Source organism: Pituophis catenifer, unplaced genomic scaffold (genome assembly GCF_029215685.1).
Source record: "Pituophis catenifer annectens isolate HBS135680 unplaced genomic scaffold, rPitCat1.0.hap2 SCAF_3, whole genome shotgun sequence".
In the NCBI taxonomy this organism is placed as follows: Eukaryota; Metazoa; Chordata; class Lepidosauria; order Squamata; family Colubridae; genus Pituophis; species Pituophis catenifer.
The window spans coordinates 26,061,488-26,087,800 of record NW_027256883.1 but is presented as its reverse complement, the minus strand read 5'-3'; the positions used below and the strand labels follow the sequence as shown (position 1 = coordinate 26,087,800).

Genomic DNA, 26,313 nt, shown 5'->3' with positions numbered 1-26,313 from the left:
GGACAAGTCATCCAAATCACAAGTAATAAATAAGTAAATAGTAGTCAGACTGTTTTTAAAAATACATTTTAAAAATAAAAATGTGGGCATCTACCAGTCTGAAAGATTTTGAGGATGAAATCTAAAAATTATCCTTATAATCCTTGGGTACTATTAGCTGTATATATTTCTTCTTGCTCAAAAAACCTTACCCAGATGAAGGAGCCTTTGAAAAATGCAGCCATCTATCTACTTCTTCATACCAAACACCATAAATGGAAGAAGGTTTAGAAAGCTCTACGGGAAATGAGATTGGCAAGATAACTGGCCCAAACAAAAAAATGTGGTCCAAGTCTTTCTTGTCCTTGTCTTTTCCCATTCTAGGATAGCGTAAAGCTTTCTCTCTTTTTTCCTGCACCCAGCAAAGGGCTTGCACTTGTACATTTGTGTTTCTGCTCATTTTGTTTGTCTTCTGAAAATACCTGACAGTGATAAGTAGCAGACAGAGCAATAGAATAGAATAGAATTTTTATTGGCCAAGTGTGATTGGACACCCAAGGAATTTGTCTTGGTGCATACACTCTCGATGTACATAAAAAGGAAAGATGATTAAGATATCGCACTGAGGATAGTAAAGTGGGCAAGAGCAATCCAGACATTTTTGTTCCTGCCTTTTTGAGTTGAAATAACTCTTATGAGAGCAACATCTCGTGACACCATTTTTAAAGCAGTGTTTCTCAACTTTGGCAACTTGAGAACTATTGCCTTAAACAGTTTAGTCTCTGCTGTAAAATATTAGAGCAATTATCCTTCTGAAGCTCAGAGCAAGGAAGAGTGGTAACTAGGAAGCGCTTCTTACATGGGATATAGACTTTTATAAGCATAGTTAGTTTTTGTAGTTTAACGTGAAAGCACTTTTTGCAATGGTATGAATTTTATGTTTTAGCTTGAAATGCCAATTGTAGTTTATTCTGTAAATGTTGGCTTAGCACAATATTTGAACGAACTACAACCAGTTTAAATTCTAGAGTGGAGGGAGACAGTCCATGATTGTCAGCAAAGATAAGGTTATACTTTAGACAATATAGAATTTGAAAAGATTAATTTAAAAGTAATTTTTAAAATAACCAATAATGATCTGACTAGAATTAATTTAATGTTTTGGGCAAAATTATTCTCCTGCCCTGTAGCAGTGGTGGGTTGCCCCCGGTTCGGACCAGTTTGCAAGAACTGGTAGTAAAACTGGCAGGAGGCCCCGCCCATCACCCCAGATGTCATCATCAGCGATCTGCGCATATGCAGAAGCTTCCCATTGCGAACCGGTGGTAAAGGTAAGTAGAACCCACCCCTGCCCTGTAGTATGATTGAATAGGCTGAGTCTTGTGTGAGATCGAAAGACAAGATTTCACAGACACAGAAGCCAGCTTGCCTCTTTTCACATACCTTTCAGCTGGAATATTGTAGCTTTATACCAATGACAATAGTTTGCTGTAAGATTAAAAAATGCAAGCACTAAGGTCCCAGGAGGGGAGGTGGGCTGCAAAAATCTGAATGACCAAAAGATGATAATGAAGAGCTAGGATTTTCTATAGCTTATGGCTGCTATCTAATGGTCATTCAGATCTTTGTGCCTCAAGGGGCTTGTTCTGAACTCTTATTATCTCTGGTAGTCAAAATATCTAAAACTGTTTGGGGGTTTTATCCACCACAATTACGTATAGTACAGGCAAATATTTAGTTTTGTTTCTGCTAAGCCATCCTAAGATATAAAACAGATCTTCCAGAGTGCAATGTTTTGTTTCAAGTTTCTGATTTACTGATTCTGTGCACATCTCTATATAAACTCTTCTTCCATAAGTGAAGAATCCCATTGTGGAATGGTTAAATTCAAGATTTTATAATGGTCTATAATATAGTGGTCTAGCATATATTTTCTGACAATATGAATTAAAGCTACTCAATTCTATTTAATTTCTAATTTAGAACATATTAAAAGTAATAGTCTTCAAACAATGTTAAGATTACACTGTAATCAATTATGTATTTATAGAATAAACTGCTTTGGATGCAGACAAAGTTTCTCCTGAATAAACATGCATATTCAATTATATGTTTTATGTTCTTACAGCTGAGAGTTCAGTAATCTAACCAAAATATTATATTAATTTATTCAACCGATTCCAAAAGAAAATTTAGACATGTTAGTTGAACTAAATGGTTAAAAATATATATTTTTTTAAAATAACCTTCCATGAAGTAATGGTTTTTTAAAATGTGATAGCAAATGTGTGTTTGTGTGCGTGTATGTATCTGTGCATCCATGTAATATTAGGAATGTTTTGAATGGCTAATATCATGTTATGCATGTTAGCTCTTCAATTCATTTCATTTGTAACATGTATATTATATTCCATGTGTCATATTAACATAGATTAACAATAGGTTGTTGAATAAATAACAATTAGCTTTATTTCACAATTCACTAAATTAAATCCAGATACAATAGCCTGGTCCATACAATATGGTAAGCCATAATTGATTTGATTTTGGTTTAGAATCTCATGTAAAATTTAGCCACTATTCTATTGACTTAAGTTCATCTGGTTTCAATTTTTTCATTAAACACTGTAATGTAAACAAATGTGATGAATGAACTGAGTGAGTTAGCAAGATGGCATGAATCCATTGATATAACCTGAAGATTGTTACTAAAATAATCTTAACTACATTTTTCTAACTATATAGAGTTGAGATGGTGCAGTGGTTAGAGTGCAGTACTGCAGGCTACTTCAGCTGACTGCTAGCTGCAGTTCAGCAGATCGACTCTCACTAGCTCAAGGTTGACTCAGCCTTCCATCCTTCCAAGGTGGGTAAAATGAGGACCCAGATTGTTGGGGGCAATAAACCGCTGTAAACCGCTTAGAGAGAGCTGTAGAAGGACTATGATGTGGTATATAAGTCTAAGTGCTATTGCTATATGGGAATAAGTTCCAGTGAGCTTAAATTGGTGAGGCTACACTGGGACATTATAAAAATCCCGATAAAAGGCAGGGGGGAAATACTTTCCTATTGTTATAAAGAAAACATGGACGAAGTCCTCAGGAATTAACTTCAGCTTTTTAAATGGTTTATTAGAATGAATTATTTATTTATTTATTTATTTATTACATGTATTTATATGCCGCCATTCTCCCGAAGGACTCAGGGCAGCGAACACAAGTTAAGAAACAAGTACAATAAAATCATAATTTAATTACACCTACCTCCTCCCCAAATATAGCTTAAAATTGCATGATTCACCTTTCCTTAACTCAAGCAATTGAAAGTTTGTCAATACCTTCCTGGAAATTTTTGGAATATCATCTTATGATTTAGGGCAGTATTTTTCAGCCTCAGTGACTTTAAGATGTGTAGACTTCTTCAATTCTTATTATTCCCCAGCCTACACATCTTAAAATTACTGAGACTGAAAAACACTCATTTAGGGAATAGAGTAGAGGCTAGAAACATGAATTAATGTTATGATAACTGTGGAAGTAAAACACTCATCACTATAATTTCATATGACATATAGATGTTTGGAATACAGGAAGAGGTACCAGGAAGTTCATAACCAGAGGGGGAAGGATGAAGATGGGACGTGCTCACATTTTGTATAACCTAACCAGGAAATATTGTATCATAGTTCACTTCCAAGTAAAATTTAAAAAATAGTGTGCATTTTTCTTTCCTTTGGAAACTTGTCCTTCAATAGTCATTGGTGTTGAAACAATGTTTTTTTTCTGAGTCAAATAGCTCTTGCTTATTTTCTCAATTTAAGTCACTTCCCACAGCAACTTCCTTGGAAATTGTTGTGCAATAAACAAAAAATTAAATGTAGATGCTTGAGTTATTGCTCAGGAATCCAAAAATGGGGTTGCAAAGCCAAAAGGACAGGCAACAATATCCAAAGGAAAAGAAGCAGCATAATAAAAACTGTGAAGGATGAAGCAAAGTCACCCTTTAATTACAGCTGAAACTAATAGATCTGTTTGTTACTTCAATGGAAAAATGAAAGTCTAATATATCACTGGGCTATTTAATTCCTTGGTTACCATAGTAACAAATACTCATTTAATACCTTAATTGGAGCGATTAAAAACATAGCTATGAAGATGAGATATACAGTAGTGGTTAAATTTTAGCATTTCTGACAGCTACTTTCTTCTAGTTGAGATTTCTTATAGCAGTAAAAGAGAACTAGAAGTGCACTAAGACTGTTAATGCAAAACTGGAGTTAAATATTGCAGTAAGATAGTTTTGACATAGGATTAAATGATAGTTTAAAAACCAGAAGTAATTTTTTTTTTTTAATTTGATTTATATGCCGCCCTTCTCTGGAGACTCAGGGCAGCTTACAATGCGCTAAGCAATAGCCTTCATTCTTTTGTATATTTATACAAAGTCAGCTTATTGCCCCCACAAACTGGTTAATTGCTTAAACACCAAGCAAAAGCTAAACAAGCAACTTGATTTGTGGCAAGTCATTCATGTGACAATTAATGTAACTGATGCCTATATCATCTTTATATATTTTGATTCTTTGTGTTCATATATTGCCAGATTCAACAGGAAATACCTCCTGGCAAGTTTCAATGTAGAAATATAAAAGCCAATAAAAACCAACCATAAAACGGTAAGTGTGATGGTCACAATTTAATCTCCAATGGAACTAAAGCAAGTCAATCTATGTGCTCCCAGAAGGCCAGCAACGAAGGTGCCAATCTAGTCTCAAGAGGGAAAATATGGAGACCACAACCAATTGTTAGCAAGCTTTGCGTCCACTTCACTACAAGTTCATTAAAAGGTGATAGTGAGAGATTCTCCCTGGATTAATTGGACAGATCACCTTTATGGAGAGAAGGTGATCTTGTAAGTACTTTAGCATCAAACCATATAAGGCTTTACAAATCAGAACTAGCATTTATCTGGAAATTTACTGGTAACAAGTACACTGATTGTAAAACAGGTGTCATGCAATTATAGCGGCATTGGTTTGCATTACATAGCTCAGTGTTAGCTAACCTTTTACATCACCGCGTGCTGGCCTGCGTGCCGGAAATGGCACGCGGTATCACCCTGCCTTGACCGTGCAGCCCCGCTGGCCTTTGCATGCGTGGGAGTGCTGATACCTGGAAGAACGGCGGTCTGTTGTGCATGCACGAGCTGGCACCCGAACTTCTGGTTTCCAGCACAGACGCGTGCCCGACAAACAGCTGACCATCGCATATGCGCTCAACATAAATCCGAAAGTTCAAGTGCCAGCTTGTGCATGCATGATGGAACACCGCTCTTCCGGGTTTTGCTGCTCCCGCGTACACGACAGTCAGCTGACCAGCATGTGTGTGCACAGGAACGTGGAAGAGGAGCCAGCGAGGCCGGGCATTCCTCAAGGGATGGCTGTGTGCTGCTTGTGGCACGCGTTCCATTGGTTCACCAACAGGGACATAGCTGGATTTGAATTCTTGCAGGAGAAATGAAGAAGCCGCTTGGAAACTATAACCCATGGGAGAGCCTTGTTCTGAAAGTCCCACCTTAGTTTCAAACAGAATTATGGCCACTAACTATAAGGGTTTGTCATTAGCTTTTCTCTTCTTAGAGTTGTGCGGGTCCAGAGGTGGTATTCAGTTAGTTCAGACCAGTTCGGGTGAACTGGTAGTGGAAATCATGGGTGGGCCTGCCCCCGCCCCGACTCTATGCCGTCCTATTTAAGCACATTTTTGAGGCCAAGCGCATGCGTGGAAGGCACGTGTGCGAGCAAAGTGCATGCACAGAAGGCACGCAGGCATGCAAAGCAAGCATGCCATGGTGAACCGGTAGTAAGAAAATGTGAAACCCACCGCTGTGTGAGTCAGACAACAAATCAGGTAATAGTGATATTTTGTCCTTCTCGTTTAAATTTATTGTGAAACTTCCTCCTGCTGGGATAGTATCTTGAATGTGTGATGTGGATTAAGGGCATAATTCACTCTGGAAAAGCAGATGATAAAGAAATTTTCAATCTTTGAAATTATATCCTTTTACTATGCTATATGCTAGTTTAGGTAATAACCTTACTTTTCACTTAGATGTTAAATATTGTTTAGTGTGCTATTTGGTTTAAAATGCAGAGATTGCTTTAAATTGGTGTTTCCTTGAATCATTCCCTCACCTTCTTTTCCCGATTCTTTTCATAAAGGGGGTAATCTAACATGTCCAGATTACTCATGAATACTCTTGCTATCAGGGCTCAGCTTTAGCCTTTTGATTTCATTACCTAATTGAGAAACACTTTTTTTAACTTAAAACAGAAATATATGTTCAAAAAAGACAAACTCTCTAAACTCTACAGAGGGGGTTATGATGGTAGAATTGAGGTTCAATGTACAAAACAAAGTACATCAAATTGTTTTTGTAATACTAAAAATATGATTTTTTTTTAACTTTATGACAAAGTCTCTACTATATTATTGTTTATAAATATTTAGAAAGAAAAACAAAAAAGAAGTAACAAACATCCTTAAAGATAATATAAATATTTGATTTTTGACTTCCCCCTCCTTTGTTCTCCAACTGATTCGTGGTATCTAGTGATGTCAACTTAAGAAATCCTGCTCTAAATGTTTGTACTTGCCTTGCTGCCTAATGAAAGCAATTGTCTCTACAACTGATGCAACAGAAAACTTCACCAGCTACAGTCACCAGCTTAGTAACTATGTCACTAAATTCCTTAGCAGACTGTAGATGTGTCTGTGCATTTACTTCCTATCCTTGGCTAATATTTACCTTCTGTTTGAAGATTGGCTAAATCTCCAAAATGTAAACAAAATACAAAAATAATATTCCTTTTAGTCAATTCTTTCAAATATATTGTAAATACCCAAAACAGGTTCATTGGAAAAATCATCTGCAATCCTAGAATTTGCCGATGACGTTGTTTTATGTCTTGTTTTGCTTATAATATGGACCAAATAGTTAAATTCATATTATTCAAAAATTACTATGCATTCCTTCTGAATAAAACTGGATATATTATTTAATTATATGTTTTCTTAAAATAAATCTTAATAAGCAACTATAATTACTGTAATTTGATGTTTGGAGATGAGAAATCTGTAATGGATCTGTGCAAAAAAGTGACCATGAAGAACTAGATTTTATTACTTGCTTTCTTGAGTTTTCTTGATTTAAAATTGTATCATAAATAGAAACATACATGTAGTTTATACAAGTTTATTTGGAATACCTTGGCATGCTTGGAATACAATTAATAATTAAATTAATAGTTATGCAGTGTAAAATAGAAAAGAAATAACATAACATGGAACTTTATTTTTTACAAAAAGACACGCCAACCTTATAATTCTTCTAATAGTTTATATCTTATTTCTGCTGTATTCACTTTTGAGTAATTAATTTGTTCATGTTTGTAGTCTTTGAATTGTTTTAAACAAGATCCTACGAACTTTAAGAAAAGAAATACTAAATTGAAAATCCACATGTCCTTAAAAAGTTAGAACTTTGGCTGGATTATGTTCAGGATGTTTTGTTAACATTAAAGAAGATTCTAAAACTGGGGTACAAATAGTCTATTTCCAACGTTTCCTCCAATGTTAAGTAAACTATAAAATATATTACAAAACATACACAGATGAATACACTTTACCACAAAATTATATTTCATCAGAATGAACATGAAGAATTTAGTATGAGATAAACAAATTAATCACTTGCTTCAATTTCTAGATGGTTTATTAATTACTTATTTGGATATATAAGAAGAGAGATCAACAATCATTTTCTCTCTTGCCTGGATATAAATAGAACTCTATGAGACAGGGTATGCTCCAGCACATCTGGATCCATTTTCAGAATTTTCGGTTCAGCAAAAAACCAGACATTACTTCCTGCATCACTAAGTACCTGAACCATCAATCTTAGGTAGATAATCTTAGTAAGGTTATTCACCAGATCCTATATTTAGCTATATTATTAATTTACTTCAAAGTAGAGTTTCAAGTCAGGTCTCATTTTACATATACAACAATACATATGTTAAGAGATTAGGACATTGAGTTCATTGCAATTAAATTATTTGGAAAATTAGTTTAAAGCTCATATTTTATAAACAGGGCAAAATAAACCTTTCCACGATCATGCCACAAGTTTTACACAATACCTCTATTCAAATTTTTAAGCCATTAAGATAATTTTTGCTTACTTGTAAAGAAAAAAATTCTCCCCAAACAAAAGAAAAACTCCTAAAAGTAAAAAAAAAATGTTTTATTTAGTTCTTATTAAAACAATAAGTATTGATATTTCCCAATTCATTTGGATTAACTAAATATTGGTCTTGTTCCAAAGAAATGAAAAACTGTTAATATTTCATGTGAAAATTATAGAAGTGCAAAAATCCTTAAGTGTTGCTTCTTGAAAAATATGATATATGCTTTCTTTACCAAAGAAATATAAATTAGTTTATTTTTCTGCAGGAAATTCCTTTTAATTGTAGAAAATGACTACCTTTAAGACCACAGTGTAAAATCTGATTCCATAATAATTTTTAGAGACATTCTAACAAATTGGTTTCCTGATCATAAACGTCTGCGTAAAAGGAAAAGCTTTCGATCACTTCTTTATATTGTCATATTTTATCAGCAGAGAATACAACTAATAATAATCCAAGAAATATTAGATGCAGTTGATGCATACGTTAACTCAGGAATGTAGCTAAGTCTAATGCATCCTTATTTTTGGAAGGGGTTCTTTACAATGTCTTGGAAGTGTGTGTCTAAACCTTACATGCAGCTACCAACATATGCCCAACAGAGGACAAAGTGAGACTTTATAAATAGTAGTAAGACACTATTAATTTATATTGCCTTTAATGCAGCAACTCAGGCTGGTTTTCCACAAAGGGGAGCACTCCACTAACATAGTATGCAATTCCAAGAGACAGCAAAGCAATGACAACAAGCAAAAGCAGCACTCGCCAAAATCCCAGGTCCTCTACAAATTCTTGCCAGGTTGTTCGGAAGCTGGACAGAACACCTTCCCCTTGCTGCAGGTTGGGGTTGAGGAGAGAGTGGCTTTCCATTGCACTGTGAAAATAGAAATAAAAAGATCCCTGAAGACAGAATTTGGACATCAAACGTTAATCCTGATCTACTTATACCAGAAACAGAAGAAGATAATAGGGCTACCATTATATACCAGTAGAAGAAAATAATAGGGCTACCATTAAAATTAGGAAACCTAGGCTAATCAAGCCTCTTTTCACTTTAGATGGCAACTGTGTTTTGCCAGCATTATAAATGTTTCAGTGCTATTTCCAGCAGTAAAATGTTATACAGGAATTCAGTTTATTTAACTAGAAATACATTGTGTAATTTTTATAAAACTGTTTCATGCCCCAAACCCCAAACATATTCCCACTTTTATTGCCCTATCACATAGACCAGTGTTTCTCAACCTTAGGAACTTTAAAATAGGTGCATGTTAACTCCCAGAATTCCCCAGCTGGTTTATATATTTTATAGGCCTCTTATGAAGAAGGCATAACTAATCTATTTTAAAAGTTTCTGGACTGTTTGTACAATCAAAATAACTGCAAAACACAGTTGCAAAAGCCAGTGCTATAGTCCCCAATTCATTAAAAATAATTCCAAAATGAAAGAACATCATTTCTTAATATTCATAATGCATAAAAAGGAAGGGGGAGGGGTCTTCAGGTCTATTTAAAAGAAAATATAAATATATGTGAACAAAACATGTACGCATGGAACCGATTTCTGTAAAGGAGGAGCCACCACTGAACAGGCCATATCTTGTATTGCTGACCATATAATTGTATCTGCCACACTCCGAGATTGACCATAGGGCTTTGACAGCTCCCTATATGTATATAGAGGTAATCCATCAAATAATCCAATTCCATACACTTTAGGCTTTAATGGTCAAAACCAGCACTTTGAACTGGGCTTGGTTGTGGAAGGCAGACAGCTCATTTAATATAATATTGGATTGACATGTTAGGAATGCTAAGCTACCACAAGCATCTGGATAGCTACAATTTGCAAAGCGAGAAACTTCCAAACATTTTTTAAAATTAAATCCATATGGAACGTATTATAATTCTCTAGCCTGAATGTTTCCAAGGCACAGCAACTAAAGTAAAATATTTCATCCATAGATTGACTCACAGCTGCAAGCCTCTCTAGACTGAGAAACGGTAGTCTTATTACTGTAGCTTTCCCAAAAGCATCAAGTCCAGGCTTATCCCCAAGTTACAAATCTGGGTCTTCTGAGGAAGTGGAACTCCATTCAAAGTTAGTGGTACACCATCAAACAGTTAATCAATTTGTCTTATTTGGATTAAGTTTCAATTAATTCATCTTCATCTACTCTAAAACTGTCTCCAAACATTTGTGATCTTTGGCAAAAACAAGAATCGTATATACAGTATTAGTTGCCTTCATTGTTTTTCTTCAGCAAAAGCATCTAGAGGTTAAATAGTCCAGGAGCAAAATATGCCATCCCCCAAATCCTGAACTAACACTAAGTTATCTGTACTAAGTTTCTCCCACCGGAAAGGACCCCAACAAATGCTATTAGTGCTCTGATGCACAGTGTTATTACTCCCGATCCAGTGGGATCAACATTGCAATAATTGATGTCAAGGGCTGCTGCAAATTGTCCGTCAGGACAGGCAAAGTTATCTCTAACAAAGCTATCCTGGTCCCAAGTTAAAAGCTAGGGAAGGTCTTCTCCAATAATCAAAAATTTCCAAAATTATATGGATTGAACATATTCTCTCCAGAATCTTTCCTAAGAATAGGCTGCCCAAATTTAATTAGTTCCCCACCACATCTCTGCATTTCTAAGATCAACAAGCATCGCCTCTTTCCTCAATAAAACATTGACAACTTTTAAAGGTACAGATAATGACTTGCCTCCAGAAGTTGTAAATGCTCCAACACTGGAAGTTTTTAAGAAGAGATTGGATAACCATTTGTCTGAAATGGTATAGGGTTTTTTGCTTGAGCAGGGGGTTGGACTAGAAGACCTCCAAGGTCCCTTCCAATTCTGTTATTCTGTTAGTTCTGACAGAAGTCACTACCTTTTGAAAATTCTGTATTTGAATGGGAATTATCTGCCCAGGCCTGGTTTTATAAGAATAAAAACATAAAAGAACCCCAGAATGACCATCATTTAGTCTTGAATAAGACCAGATGATGGTGGTCATTTTGGGGTTCTTTTATGTTTTTATTCTTTATGCTTTTATCTTTGTTATTATTTATGTCTCATGTATTTATATTGTGATATGGTTTTAATTGTTATTTTGGGTGTATGCCAGCAAGAATCACTTTTTGTGAGATAGAGATATAGTGTGTGTGTGTGTGTGTGTGTGTGCGCGTACATACATGCAGGAATATATTTATTGCTTATTAAACAATTTGGCAGAATACTACTTTTGTGTCTGTTATTTAAATAATATTTTATTTTTTAAAAAATTAAAAGGACACCTGAATGTTAGGGAAGGATCCCCCAAAAAAGTAATTGAGGTTGCAGCAATGGGTCTGCAGCAGAGCATAATAAATTTTACTCCCACCTCAGTGTGAAAGCCGACTGGGTGACCTTGGGCCAGTCACTCCTTCTCATCCCAACCCTTCTCATAGGACTATTGTTGTGGGGAAAATAGGAGGAGGAAGGATATTAGGTATGTTCATTGCCATGAGTTATTTATAAAAAATAATAAAAGGCAGGATTTTTAAAAAAAAAAATTGGAAGGAGTTATCACAAGAGATAATATTCATAAAGTACATGCCATTTCCCAAACTTTTTACTTTAGTTTTTAATACAGTATTTTCTTCCCTAGAAAGCTGTTTGTAACTGCAGGACCAATTGTCTCATTCTTGTGAGAACAGAAATGAGGGAGCTTTTTTATATAAAATAGAGAAGTATCCATTGGTGCATGACAGAAAAAATAGTTAAGACTCAGGCAGTTAATCTATAACCACTATAGAGGTTAAATGAAGGTATAATATAATCTAAGCAGAAAGGTAATGTGGCTGTTGAAAACAAAGTGGGCTCTTTTTTTTAAAAAAAAAAGGAGAGCTGCAGAAACTACTTGTATTATTGTTGCAACCAAAGTGACCTCCAAATACTAAAATGGTAATAGGTCTGGAATATCAGCCATTTTGAAGACATATGGAAGTGGCTCAAGACTGATAGTCTTTCTGCTGATAAGAAAAAACTTTTTTTTAATGTTACCAACATAAGAGATTGTTTTTCAGTATCAGACTTCTCCAAGGATATGTAGAAAACATCTTCTGAGTTGAAATATAACTATCTTACAGGAAATAAAGAATAACAGCTAAGCACACAGCTTCAACAGCTATTATTTGAATTAGAGAAATAAAGTCACTTGATTTGATGGCAAGAAAGGAGGAAGAAAAAAAATAGGGAGAAAAAAAGTATTAGGCAAAGATGGCCTCCTGTAAGAATTTATTTTTATAACCGAAGCATACAAATTTGATATAAGATATAAGAAGTGCTGACCGGCAAGGTTCTATACAAAAAGATACTTAAAATACTTTAACCTGATTTATTGGGAAATTAGAAACCATTATTGTTTAGATTCCTTCAGCAGAATAAGATATTTTTCCACTGGTAAATTACATAATAAATCTAAGCTTAGTTTTACAGACAATTTTTTAAAAAATCACATTTTCATTAGGTAAAGGTTTCCCCTCTCCAGTCGTATCTGACTCTAGGACACAAGTGTCAACCTCGCGGTGTCACACTGCCGTCACGTGATATATCACGTTTTCCTTTCGCAGAGCTGGGGTGGGCATGGCTTGCGCATGATGATCTGGCCCACAGGGTGTCAGTTTGACACCCCTGCTCTAGAGGGTGCTGCTCATCTCCATTTCTTAACTGAGGGATCCAGAATGTCTGAAGACATTCTTCACGGTCATGTGGCCAGCAGGACTAGATGCCAAGGCAAACAGAACTGTTTTATCTTTCCCACCGATGTGGTACCTTTTTATCTACTTGCATGTGAGTGCTTTTGAACTGCTTAAGTGGGCAGGAGCTGGGGCAGGTAATGGGAGCTTGCCTTTCATTAGATACATGTTATTAGCACTAGCATTAGCACTTAGACTTATATACGGCTTCACAGTGCTTTACAGCCCTCTCTAAGTGGTTTGCAGAGTCAGCATATTGCCCCCAGCAAACTGGGTCCTCATTTTACTGACCTCGGAAGGATGGAAGACTGAGTCAATCTTGAGCCAGTGAGACTTTAACTGCTGAACTGCTGGCAATTGCCAATCAGCAAAATTAGCCTGCAATGCTGCATTCTAACCACCGCACCACCACTTACAAGCAAACGTTCAATTAGAATTACAACCACAATTAGGACCAGAATCTCAGTTGTTAAATAAAGTGATTATTGAGATGTCACGTGACTGCTTCGCTCAACAACTGCAATCTCTGCACTCCTAATTGCAGTATTTATGGGTCATTGAATGGACAGAAATCCAGGTAAAGAATGCAGGATGACTCAAGGCGAATAGAGAGTCCTTGGGTCTCCCTCTGTGAGTTGGAGGAGGTGCTGTGAACAAATCTCTCTGCCGCTCAAGGGCTGAAAATCCTGCTTGGATTTTGGCAGGAAGAATTTTCAGCTTCAGAGCACAGAGACTTAGATGTCCCTTACCTTACCCCGCTGTCTCTCTGTTCTTCCTGAATTCTGGCATTTCTGCAGGATTTTCAGCCCCTCAGAAGAGACACAAGTCTCTGTGCTCTGAAACTGAAAACCCTGTTTGGTTTTTGGCAAGGGTCTTTTTAGCCAGCCCCGAGAAAGACAAGAAAGTCTTCTTGGCAGGCAACAGCAGCTCGCAACTTTCCCTCCTGGCTTCCCTATTGGCTTTCTGGGGAAGCCAGAAAGCAAATGGCAATCACATGACTGTGGGGCACTTGGCAACCAGTCATAACTGCAAACAGATTGCCAAGTTCCCAGATCACAGTCTTATGATCACAGAGTCTACCACAGCTGTGGGCACAGGACACATCTCTTCATTCAGCACCATTGTACTTTCAAATGTCATTGAATGACTGGTCATAAGTTGAAGACTACTTGTGTGGGGAAAATAAATTACATTCAGTTTCTAGTTGAAAGAATTTTGAAAAAAAAAATACCAAAAAAAAAAAACTTAAGGAAAAAAAAACCCATCAATATTTCTCTGTTGCTATTATAGAATAGATTGTGTTTTATTGAAATGGCTAAGAAATCTATTTAAAAATACTGTCTCATTCCACAAAGCAACATAACATTTCTTATAATGAACTGGCAAATAGAGAAAGAAAAAAGCTTAATAAAAATGTACATATGTATGCATTTATTTGTTACATTTAGAACCCTCGGAATCAACTCTGAAACTGGAATTGTACATAAGTACAAATGCTGACTGGTTAAGTCACACAGAAAGAAATATATTCACAAATACAGTAGTTTTATCATAGTTAATTCTTAATGCAAAAAAAAAAAAAATGAATTCATCCAAACCAATGTTGATTTATCATCTGCCTGAATATTTTATTTGGCAGTAGAACGCTTAGTATACTACAAGGGTGGGCAGTCTACAGGCTGTGGTTCCTAGGTCTCTGCATGCAGCCCTACAGAATTTCAACAGCAAAATACTCAAGAAACAGACACAATTTCCTCCCATTTCCAGTGGAAAAGTAAATGAATTAATTTAAGCTTTGATATAGGGTTAACCCTCCTAAAAAAACCCCAATTCTGAAAATCTAGGGGGGGGGAACCTTGAAAATGTTGATCCTACCCACAAACATTTTCTGTCTTTTATTTCTCTAGGCCTTGGCCACCCAAGAATTCAGACAGAAAATAAGAGGTGACCTTCCAGGCAAAAAGAAAAATTGTTTCATAATAGGACAATATTAAATTCTAAAATACTGAGACTACAGACTTGTAAACTTGAGCAAGGTTCCCAACTTCCCAAAATAACAATACTGAAAGAGAAAAGAAACTGAAAACAATTTTGCCTTGTTTTCACCCTGTCCTATCTTTTTCAGAATGAAGATCCAAACATACGTACGTTTGTTCCAACTTGTTTTGGACATATGTCTACATATGTCCAAAACAAGGGAGGTGGGGTTGCGAGCATTTAGTCAAAGTGCCAGAAGCAACAGCTCTTTTTTTTGCTATCTATCTAATAATGATTAACTACATAGCATGCAGCTGTCAGAAAGCTGTAAGTACAACTTCTACCTACTCCTCAAGGTCTCATAATGTATTTGCAAAGGCATAGCTTTCTTTAAAATAGCACAGTGTTTTTATGAGTCATGAGATGGACTTTTCTATGAAAAAACTAGCCCACAAGTTGTATTTGAGCTAGACCACTTCAGAAAGCAGACTGGAACTCAGTGGCTTCTCTATTCAAACAATCTACAAAGAGAAAATAATCTCAAGGAGAAAGAAAAACTAGAACCTTCTTTCCAGCGTTGACTTTTTTATGTGTAATTATTAATTGTACAAAGGACTGTCAAGTCATATTTCAAGTCAAAGACAATGACTTACTCCAAATATGCAATTTGAGCTGACTCCTGAAGTTCATTGGCCATGTGACAGTCCAACTTCTTTAGAACTCTTTCCAATGAAGAGTCTAAACATCTCCAACTACAAAATTTGGGAGAAAAATGTCACATAATAAGCCCTGACCTTTTCCACTATGCGGAATAAGCTCCACATAAGACAATTTTTCCAATGATGTTTAACCAGTAAAATAGAATTAAAACAATGGGGGAGGGAGGGCAAACCTTTCACTTTCAGCTGTCTGCATTGTTTCCAGCTTTGAGTGTGCTCCTCTGTTGAATCCTTTCACTTCTTGCTCTTCCAAAGATTCAAGCAATCGAATCACATCTTTATTTACTCCTCTTCGTTTTGCCAGGACAAGAGGTGTTGCACCTTGATGATTGCTATGTGAAGTGGAAAAATAAAAAAATGGTACTAGAATGGTTTCTATCTGAAAAACATATACATACCAATTCTATGGGGAAAAATTGTTTATCTTCGTTTATTGGAAACCATACCTCATTATTTTTCATCCACAACTCTGGAAGTGCTTCAAGTAACAGGGCCGTAATTGCAGACAATAATAGCATGTTAATAATCTGGTTGAATTTGCATTAAATTACATTACACTTGAAGTCAAGCACTTTGATCTAACAGTTACTCTGACTTTACTTCCTGTGTTACAAGAATGTTATATTCTTCTGGATTTTAAAACAAAAGGTAATTTAATTGAGAGTTCTTTGGAAAGAAAGCTGTTGATAAATTGCTCCCACAAAATGATAGATGTTGCTTTCTTTCAATGAAAAAGCTGAACATCTCTAGTAATAATATAAATATGTAAATAAATCTAGCTATTGTATTAAGGAGAATTAATAAACTAGAGGTAGAAATACCTGAATCTTACATATTTTTCAATTGCATCAGTAAATGTAAAATGATTAGTTTTTGTAGGAATTATTACATTACAGTATCAGGTAATCTCTACCCAGAAAGACAACAATATTTGGAATGATATAATTTCCTTCTGAAATCTCTTAATTCTTTCTACATGAATTGGTCAAAAAAGAGCTTGTGAAACTGAAATTAGAACTTTATTTTCTCTTTATTATGGTTTAAGAATTCAAAACCGGCAGATATTTGGAAGCTATTGCCTTACTTATTTGATCCCGCCTTAATTATTTTTACAAATAACTCAAAGCGGTCAACATATTCAACACACCCTATTTTCCCCGCAACAACCTTGTGAGATGAGTTCGGCTGAGAGAGAATGACTGGCCCAAAGTCAACCAGCTGGCTTTCATGGCTAAGGCCAGAACTGAACTCACAATTCTCCCAGTTTCTAGCCTGGTGTCTTAACCACGATACCAAACTAGCTCTTTTTACCTGAAACCTCAGAGTAGACATTATAAATAGCTATTTCTTTAAAAAAAAGCCCACAGGTGATCAAAAACTATAATTTGTTTTAACATGATCTTTGAATTATAATTTACCAAATAACTTTACAGTCCCTTACAATATTAGCATGACCTCCATTCTTGTCCACTGAAGCATGAAAAAGCCAATTTTATAATGTTACAGTTGCTACAGGGAAGCCACTTTGACAGCCTACTAAGGTTCCGCCTATTATTAAAGTCAGTTTTAAAGTCAGCCTCCTGCCATTATAGGCTGTCTTTACTTAGCAACCATACCTGGGACACAACTGTACTTATAATCTTACTTCAGCTTTCCTTTGCTTTACGACCTGCAAAGGTCATAAATATGAGGATTGGTTGTAAGTAGCAATAGGACTTATATACCACTTCAAAGTGCTTTACTGCTCTCTCTAAGAGATTTACAGAGTCAGCATATTGCCCCCAACAATCTGGGTTCTCATTTTACCCACCTTGGAAGGATGGAAGGCTGAGTCAACCTTGAGTCGGTGAAAATCGAACTGCTGGCAGTTGGCAGAATTAGCCTGCAGTACTGCATTCTAACCACTGCGCCACCATGGCTCATAATGTTAATTTTTTTATCACCATCATAATTGCAAATAGTCACTGTACAAGGCAGTCACTGAATTCTATACTTTCTTAAAACTATGGTGTTCATATATAGAGACTTTTTTACATATACAAAGCACTACAGACAGTCTTCGGTTAACGACCACTCTCAGCAACTGCTTGAATTTGCCCTGGCGCTGAACCAATGGTACTTATGATCAGTCCTTGGAGCTCCAGTCATTGCAGTGTCTCTGTGGTCATGATCCAGGTGCTCAGCACCCGGCTTGCAATTACAACACTGCAACTTCCTGCAGTCAGATGGTCTCTATTGCAATCTTCTTTGTTGGCTTCCAACAAGCAAACTCAGTGAGGAAGCCAGCAGGAGGTTGCAAATGGCAACCAGGTGATGTTTGCCACTACCTGTACTGTAGTGAAAAGTTAAGATGCGTAGTTGGCTTTTTAGTTTTACTACTTATTGAAGCATTTTTGTTCTTTTGAATTTGAGACAACAGAAACAAAAGGGGGAAATAAAAGCAACTTTTAGGAAACCACTATTCGGAGCTAAATTGGTTGGGTTTATTTATATATAATAAACTAGGTAATCGGTTTATTTTAAATTCAAGTGTAAAATCATATTCAAGTTTTAACATTTGTACTTTCCACTTTCTTCACTTTTTTTTGCTATTTAGATGGTAAACAAGGCAATCCCACCAGGAATTTATTTATTTTTTTCATATGGTGATAACAGTTGCAGCATTGATTCTTCTTTGAAACTTCTGTTCCATTATCAAGAAGTCATTCCCAAGTTAATTATGACAACCACTGCAAAGTTCAAATAAGTATATGCTAACCTCGTAAGTTTCCCCTCTTTAGACACAACTTAGTCATCACCTCCAAACAAAATACTATAACTCAAATATAAAAATAAAGAACAGAGGCTTAGCGTCAATCATTTAAGAACAATGGTTAAGTTTCAAACCACTAGGATACATGAACAGAGAGTTCAAAGAACAAACAATTCTGGGATTATTGTTAATTGTGTTTGTCAAACGGCTATTTATTCAGTACACTAAGTGCTTTTGTCTGGACAACTGGCATATGACAGATGCTAGGAGCCTGGTAGAGTGAATATACAACATTTCAGAGAAAGATTGATTCATAAATTCTGAGAGCTGGTTGGGTGAGGACTGAAAAATCATGAAACAGAAAGGACATCTTGAACCAGTTCTGTTTACATTGGAATAAATATACATATATTTCAAGTTATTAAAAGAGGTCAAGTATTTTGAGGTATCTCCATGTCAGAGGTTGGCATCAGAATCAGAACAATGCCATGTACGCACTCGCTCTGGAAGAACCAACGTAAGTGCCCTCAAAATGTTGCCGGGCTGCAACATCAATCCTCATCACCATTGGCCATGCCAAATAAAACTGAAAAGATTAAATATTTGGCAGCTATACTGTAATTGTAGCAGTGCTACAAATAATTTCTATGCTGACAGTATCCCCCTGACCTGAAAGAATCATAGTGGTAAGTGCTACCCAAAAAAAAACACAACAACAACAACAACAACAGAAAAGCCATCATATATCTTTTTGTCTTTCTATTAATAATAAAAGTAGCATGTACAGTGGGTCAACAGCTCCCACAATCCTGAATTTTTGACGAATAAAGATTAAGAAAGCTGAAATATATTCTCAGGAGCTATTCAAAGTGTTAATAGGTAAGACTGATTTTTAGGCATGCGGTAGAGAGACAACCTTACCAAATATCTATCTTGAGTCCATTGGAGACGAGGAATTGAATGGTATCAACATGTCCACAGAGGTGAAGAGCTGTGTTACCTTGGTAATCTGTGGCCAAAAGATCACCCCCAAATTTGTGCAACAACTGAGCAATATCAACGTTTCCTCGAGCTGCTGCTAAGTGAAGACCTGTTCGGCCACGGTTGTCCCGGATATTTGGGTCGAAGCCACTCTCCAATAGCCTTTTTGAATAGTTAAAATCTCCATCAATGCAAGCTTGTAGCAGAGGCACATTTGTTTGGGAAGAATCATTTACAAACACGTAAGACATGACTGAATGGGAAATGTAGCCAACCTGCAGCTGAAAATGAAATGGAAGAAATTGTGAGCCTTTGTTAATCAGAATAATGCCAGAATTTTAAGCAATTCTTTTTTAAAAAATAAGAAAAGCTATTGTTTAAATGCATGATCCGAAAGTGGAATAGTATACATATAATGCTCCACACTATTCTCAGAACAGAAAATATTTCTTCTACTGTTGATGGTTTTACATTTGTGATTCTCTCATTTTTTAAAAGTTAGTTTTGGTCACTACAATGATAGTTGCAAGGCATTCTCCAGAATATTGTACTTTGATCTCCAGGCTTACACTATAAATAATATACAGATTTCTGGAAAAAAAAGAGAGAAGGAATATACTTTTCTTCAATTGTCAAAAAACATTAGCCTATGTACAGTGCTCAAAATTTTATGAACCCTTTTGAATGCTCATTATTTCTGCATAACTCTTTGATCATTTTCCTTAATAAATAAACAATTTTAATCTATTTGTTTAATTGGGTTTTCTTTATATAATTTTAGGAATTGTGTGAAGAACAGATCATACCCAAGGTCATATTTATGCAGAAAAACTAAAAATTCAAAAGGGTTCACAAACTTTTAAGCACCATTGTACCAGGCTGCCTCAAGGTAACTTAATGATAATACAGATCAGAAATTCTTTTATTTGCTATTAATAACACCACTCTTAATGGGATTAATTTCTCAGGGAACTGCTTCTTATTTACATCAGAAATTCAGGCAGTGGAGTTGACTAGCAATTGCTAAAAAGTCTTGTTATGCGTCTCACCAGACTTGCCAAAACAACTGCTGCTGCATTTTCCATTGAACATTTTTATTTACACAAATAATTTCATTCAACTAAAATAGCCAATGAGCTGTCAGGAAAACAAAAGCAAAAATCTAAGATTTGATTTTTACATCCTCTTTCGTTTTCAAAAGGATCTTATGTCACAATCTGCAGAAACTAACAACAGCTGTGGTTGGCAGGATGCATTTATGATCTCTCTTACGCAAACAGAAGCGGAGAAAGATACAATTTAAAGTAAAAGGAAACCTGGCACTACAGTGTGATAAGCACACCCACCGTCTGAGTTTATGAGCTTTACAATACAGTTCCCAAGATTTCTTGGAGATTTTGTGCTATTATTGGATGGCTGTTAGCCTTTCGCCATCATCAGGGTGAAGCCTGCATATTATCTTTCACTCCTATGAGGGGTAATAAACGGTGGTCAGAGTATTTATTTAGTTGCTTAGCAGAAAGCCCAGGCTCATGCTGAGAATGCTGATTGAGGTCAATATGTTCCTTCTCTTTCTTGAAGAGATTTTTTTTCCAGTCATGGCTGTATATAAAAGCTTTGTCTAGCTTTTATCCTTGCGTAGCAAAAGCTGAGGCCAAGATATGCCCTGCCTATGTTTTCTGCTATTTGGAGAAGTGCTGGAGGATGAAGGAAACCAGGAGGGAATCCTAGTTACTATAATTTATGGCTTGGCTTGGAAATGATGCCAAAAACTGCAAAATCCTGCCAGGATTTTTAACTATATATGTTAATTGTTCTGATTTTCTAGGTCAGCCAGATAAAAGGGGAAAGCTTCAACACCTTGGTCTAGGACAGTGTTTCCCAAACTTGGGAACTTTAAGAAGTGTGGACTTCAACTCCCAGAATTCCCCATCCAGCATGGCTGGTTGTGGGATTTTGGGAGTTGAAGTCCATACAGCTTGAAGTTCCCAAGTTTGGGAAACACTGGTCTAGGAAAGCTTTAAAATATGGCTCTTCAACTAGGAGAAACAGCCGCAATTTGCAGAAAAGTTGCCATTTATATAAGAATTAAAAATATTTGGTGACCCTGATCCATTAAGTGAATATTATTTCTCTACTCAAAACTTTTCTGTCTGCTCCCTACCACTGAAGCAAAGAAATGACTTTTCTTATCATTAGAACAAAGGAATTAAACACTGCTCCAGCTTTTTAAAATTTCACAGAGCTCTGCATTTCATATCTTGTACCAACATAAAAAAGCAGCCTTTTTGAATTAGCTACTTTGCATAGGACATTAAACTAAGAAGAACAGTGAGTACAATCTTACAATATTGAATTGAATATTCTAAGATTGAAAAATTGAAATATGTCACAATTTTCATTTTTGCTATCTGTATTTGGAAACAATTCCTTATCTAATTTAACTATCTTGTTTTTAACAGCTTTAACAGAAGTTAAGTAGCGCTAACAGGACCTGAGAAGTTTTATAGAGCTTGAGCTCCCTCTAGAGGCCTTTATTGCTGCAATGTCAATTCCATCTACTAATATAATATGAGAGAACAATAAAAAGGTGGCAAAGTCTGCCTTAATTTCCAGTTTCCACTATGGAATTTTGGTGAACTGTAGCTAATATCTCAGTGGAAGCAACTTGGGCTTCTTTCATCAGTCTCATCAATATATTGAAAAATTCACCCCACTTTTTAGCCACTGTAAACTAAACTCTCAAATGCTTCTATTAGCTAAAGATGAAACAGCCACTCTTTCAGAGCTCACAAATCCACACTGGTTGCAAAAAAAAAAAGTTAATCATGTTAAAATCACCATTTTAAAACTATTGTCAAATATGAAAATCTTCATCAAGTTTGGTACAGGTAGCAGTAAAAATGCTAAAATCTTGCCTTCAATAGGTGCAAAATATGGTCAAAAACTGTTAAATCTGCTCTGACCCACTTTACAGTCCAGTGCACATCTATAACAGAAAAGAAAAATCTTGTTAAAGATATTCAATTTTCTGATACTTTTACAATGTACTAAATTAACTAAAAAACCAAGCAACTTTTTCATATGTTTCAACTGGGTTGTTTGTAGCAGTATGTAACCAATCAACTAAAAATATCAGTGTTCACTGTATTTATGTAAAGTTTGCATAAGCAATACTGTGAAGCTTACATACAGTGCAGTATTCCACTTGTAATAAGGAATTAATCATTAAGTTTGACATGGGTAGCTATAATCAATTTGCTAAATAAATAAATAAAATGGAGAAGCTCAAATTACCCTAAAATCAAATCAATTTCCAATTCGCCTTTCTCATCATACAATGTTTTCAAATGCCACTCTTGTAATAAGCACGTTTCAATGCAGTAGCATATGGATGGACCTAGATTCCTTCTATTTTCTGTAACTTCGCTGCCTCTTGAAAGTGATGAGGTATTCTCTCCGATAACTAGGACCAGAGTCACGTAGGGCCTTAAAGGTGATAAGCAGCACCTTGAATCATACCAGGAAACTGACTGGCTATTAACAAAACTTCCAAAGCAAAGAGGTCACCTTTGCTGTTTCTTGATCTGTCCAAAGGGGTGAGATCCCCAGATCCTGATAATCCTCCATACCCTGGGTCAGCAGTTCCACTGCATCACTTGTTTAGCATTGAGATACATTGCTGAATGTCATCCACACACATTGATGGTATTAGACTGTTTACTGACAAATAATCTCTCCCAGCAATTTTATGTAAAAATAAAATAAGTGTTAAGAATAAGTGGAGAGTGGACCCTATCCACTTCGTGTCTCACAGACTAAAAATAATTCCATATCACAAGAGAAAACCAATCCATGGATACTTTTTAACTAGAGTCTAACTTCAATCAAATGTAAGCGGCTTTGTCCACTAAACGTCATGAAAATTTCTCACAGCACTCTTCAGATAATCCCGATTACTCTTTGCTAAAAGGGAAAGGGTTGCCTTAAATAGGGCTGCTGGGTGGCTTTCAGCCAACATAATAAGCAAAACTAAAAATTTTGTAACCTAAATCACCCTTATGTAGGCTTGAGCATGAATTCATACCAATCAGCTTAAGACAAATCATTGTCCAGCAGTACTCTAATCATTTTCTCTGCCACTTGATTTCCTAGAGCAGATCAGCACATTCCAGTGCAATCCAGTCCAAAGCCTTAGATATCCTATTATTCCAAACCAGAAATTCAGCCAAATTTCCTGCCAAGAGATCTCTGAAAACCCATAAAATCTATTAGAAACTTGGGAAAGAGGATATATAAATCTACTAGGTTCCCCTTATTGTGGAGTAGGGAGATATGCCAAATTCCATAGCAATCAGAATAATCTGTCCATGACTAACATATTACAATATACAATCCCAATCCCCCAATTTCAGATCATATCTTGTCTTCCACAAAGCACAAATCTAGTGTGTGATTTTCATATACATTGAGCTCACAATAAATTGGGTGCGGTCCATCATTGTCATGGCTGCTGTGAACTGAGTTGCTCCAAACTTCTTGTCAAGGCGAATCATGTAGAAGTCCTCCAGGACTAATAAGTGGGGAAACACCATTGCTACTTAGGCAATCAGGTTGAGCAGTCTTGGCAGGGCTGCCATGTGTAACAGGAGGATTTACTTATTTATTAGATGTATATGCCATCCATCTTGCTGTCTGAGGCAGCAATAAACTAGATCACCCAGCTTGCCCAACCACACAGATAAGACCTCAAATCAGGCTATTTCCGGTCTAGCATCTCTAGAAAACAACAGAATCTCGTGGTTGCCAACAACTAGGCTCCTCTTCCCCTGCCCACCAGAACCTGAGTGGCCAAATTTCCATGTGAACGTCCCAACTTCTCCCCCTGAAGCCTCAGTAATACATTAATATTAACTGTGTAATTCTAAAATATTTTAAATAACAATGATTAAAAAGAAAAGTAGAATTAGCTGTCTTGTCTGATGTTTTATAAAAAGCTCTAATAACCTGCTGTAGGTTTAGTATTTATTTTCTGAATTTTACTTTTACTAAATCTCTTTCTACTGTGCATCACATTGCTCCCTCCCAGAATTCAAAAAGATCATACGTATTCATTTTCAAAAGAATAGGTGACGATTTCTACATATTTCAACATAACATTGTATTGTTATTTTAAAGACGTAGCTCCCAATGAATGAAGGGATTGCTACTGAAAAATGGAAGATGTTATGGTGGATATAGAAGATATATTGTAAAACATCCAATGAATGTCATATGTTCACAATAACTATTCCTCTGATGATCTTATGATCAATAAAATAATTATTTGCCTCTTTTACTATGTTAGCATAGTATATTTAAATATAACCCTAACTCAACCAATATGGTTCCCAGGGAAAGTGCAAATAGAGTAAAATTACCTCTAAATATTCCAGATTATTTCATAATTTTGAACATTAGAAATTTATAGAGTTTTCTTGCCATTTCTACCAGCATATCCTGAATGCATGGAGGCTTTAAATTGCTAGAGTGATATTTATGATTGTATAACTTAATGTTGTGGAAGTCACATAATTTAGAGAATTTATAAACAAGAGAAATGTAGTGATTAACAAAATAACTTCTGGTTAGATAAGAACGAGATTCCCAGTTTTGTAGACCTCCAAAATTAGCAGGGGGATTTTGGGGAATGGATGTTAATACATCTGGAGGTTGTCAAGATTGGGAAATACTGAACTGGAACTTGGGTTCAATTGTTGTAAAACGAAACCCAATAAATACTGGTATCCACAGTAAAAGTAGGAAAATATACAAGCTGTCTTTAGTTTCTATATTCCTGTGTTTGAATGAGCAGTTATTTAAAGTATTATTAAACATAACAGCAGTAAAATACGAGTTGAAACAGACAGAAAAAAATACACTGAAACATTCAAAACATTTTGTAAACACACACACACACCCGAAATTTTCCAGAGAATATTTTTTTAAACGAATGAGCAAAAATAAATAAGTTTAGAAAGCTGTAGAAATTTCTCACCGCCAGGGTCTTCAGGATGTCAATATTATTATGCATTTGAATCTACCGATTGTTCAATTCCAGTTGATATTATTTACAAGATCGCCTAATAAAGCTAATATTATTTACAAAATCGCCTAATAAAGCTCACTTTGAAGAGGGGAGGATTTTATAAACAAGCTTGCCGAACTACAACTCCCAGCAGCCTCAGCCAGTTTGGGCGTGGGTGGTGGAGGCTGGGATTTGTAGTCCGGCATTGCTTGAAAGGTCGGAATTCAGTTCAATGTAAACAGTAATAAACCCGATTCGATCTTTCTATATATTTCTTGGGTGTTGAAAGAGAGAATCACCGAGGACATTTCTGAAAGGAATTATTAGTATTTTCAACCTACAAGCAGGATATTATTATTATTATTATTATTATTATTTTTAAGCACCACCCTCGGTTGTCAGAAAACGTATCCAGGCAGCCTCGCAGGCTGTGAAACCAAATGGCGGCTGATTTTTTTTCTACCTGGCGTTCCCATGCCTTGCTAAACCACCAGCACCGGCTCCCTCTCCAAGAACTCCCTCTTCCCCGTCCGCCTCCTCAGAGCAAACCCGCATCTAACCGGGCAAACGCAGCGGAGGGGGAGACTCGTGTCGCCCAACTCGAGGCCCCAAGCCGAGCCAAAGGCTTTCTGGGCCGGCTTTTTCCCCCGAAGGCGATTCCGCGGCGCCTCTCCCCCGCTTCCTCCTCAGGGCCCGGTCGCCTCAGCGGCGGAGAGGATCGCTCCCGAAAAACCAGGCCCCGCTTAGAGCCAAGCGAGACGCGGCGAGTTCTTCCCGCAGCTCCCGACCCAGCACTTCCGGTTCCTGGTCGCAGCTCTTCGCCTCTGGCGCGTGAATGGCGGGGAGAGCGTG

The 26,313-nt window shown here is 36.3% G+C and overlaps 1 protein-coding gene across 9 annotated transcripts; it reads right to left on the bottom strand.

Annotated features, from left to right (window-relative positions):
- Window positions 1-7,216: 7,216 nt before the first annotated feature.
- ANKRD46 (ankyrin repeat domain 46) lies at window positions 7,217-26,147 on the bottom strand. Of its 9 annotated transcripts, XM_070940421.1 has the most exons (7): window positions 26,022-26,067; window positions 23,873-23,967; window positions 22,313-22,383; window positions 19,335-19,675; window positions 15,835-15,993; window positions 15,596-15,694; window positions 7,217-9,098 (listed from the first exon to the last, which is right to left on the bottom strand). In XM_070940421.1, exons 4-7 carry the CDS (start codon window positions 19,643-19,645, stop codon window positions 8,882-8,884), a joined length of 786 nt encoding a protein of 261 aa, XP_070796522.1. In that variant the 5' UTR covers window positions 19,646-19,675; window positions 22,313-22,383; window positions 23,873-23,967; window positions 26,022-26,067; the 3' UTR covers window positions 7,217-8,881. The 9 variants fall into 9 exon arrangements, with proteins under 9 accessions (XP_070796522.1, XP_070796527.1, XP_070796518.1 ...); XM_070940426.1 differs by lacking the exon at window positions 23,873-23,967 and having other exon boundaries at window positions 26,022-26,147; XM_070940417.1 differs by lacking the exon at window positions 23,873-23,967 and having other exon boundaries at window positions 25,925-26,114.
- Window positions 26,148-26,313: the final 166 nt, after the last annotated feature.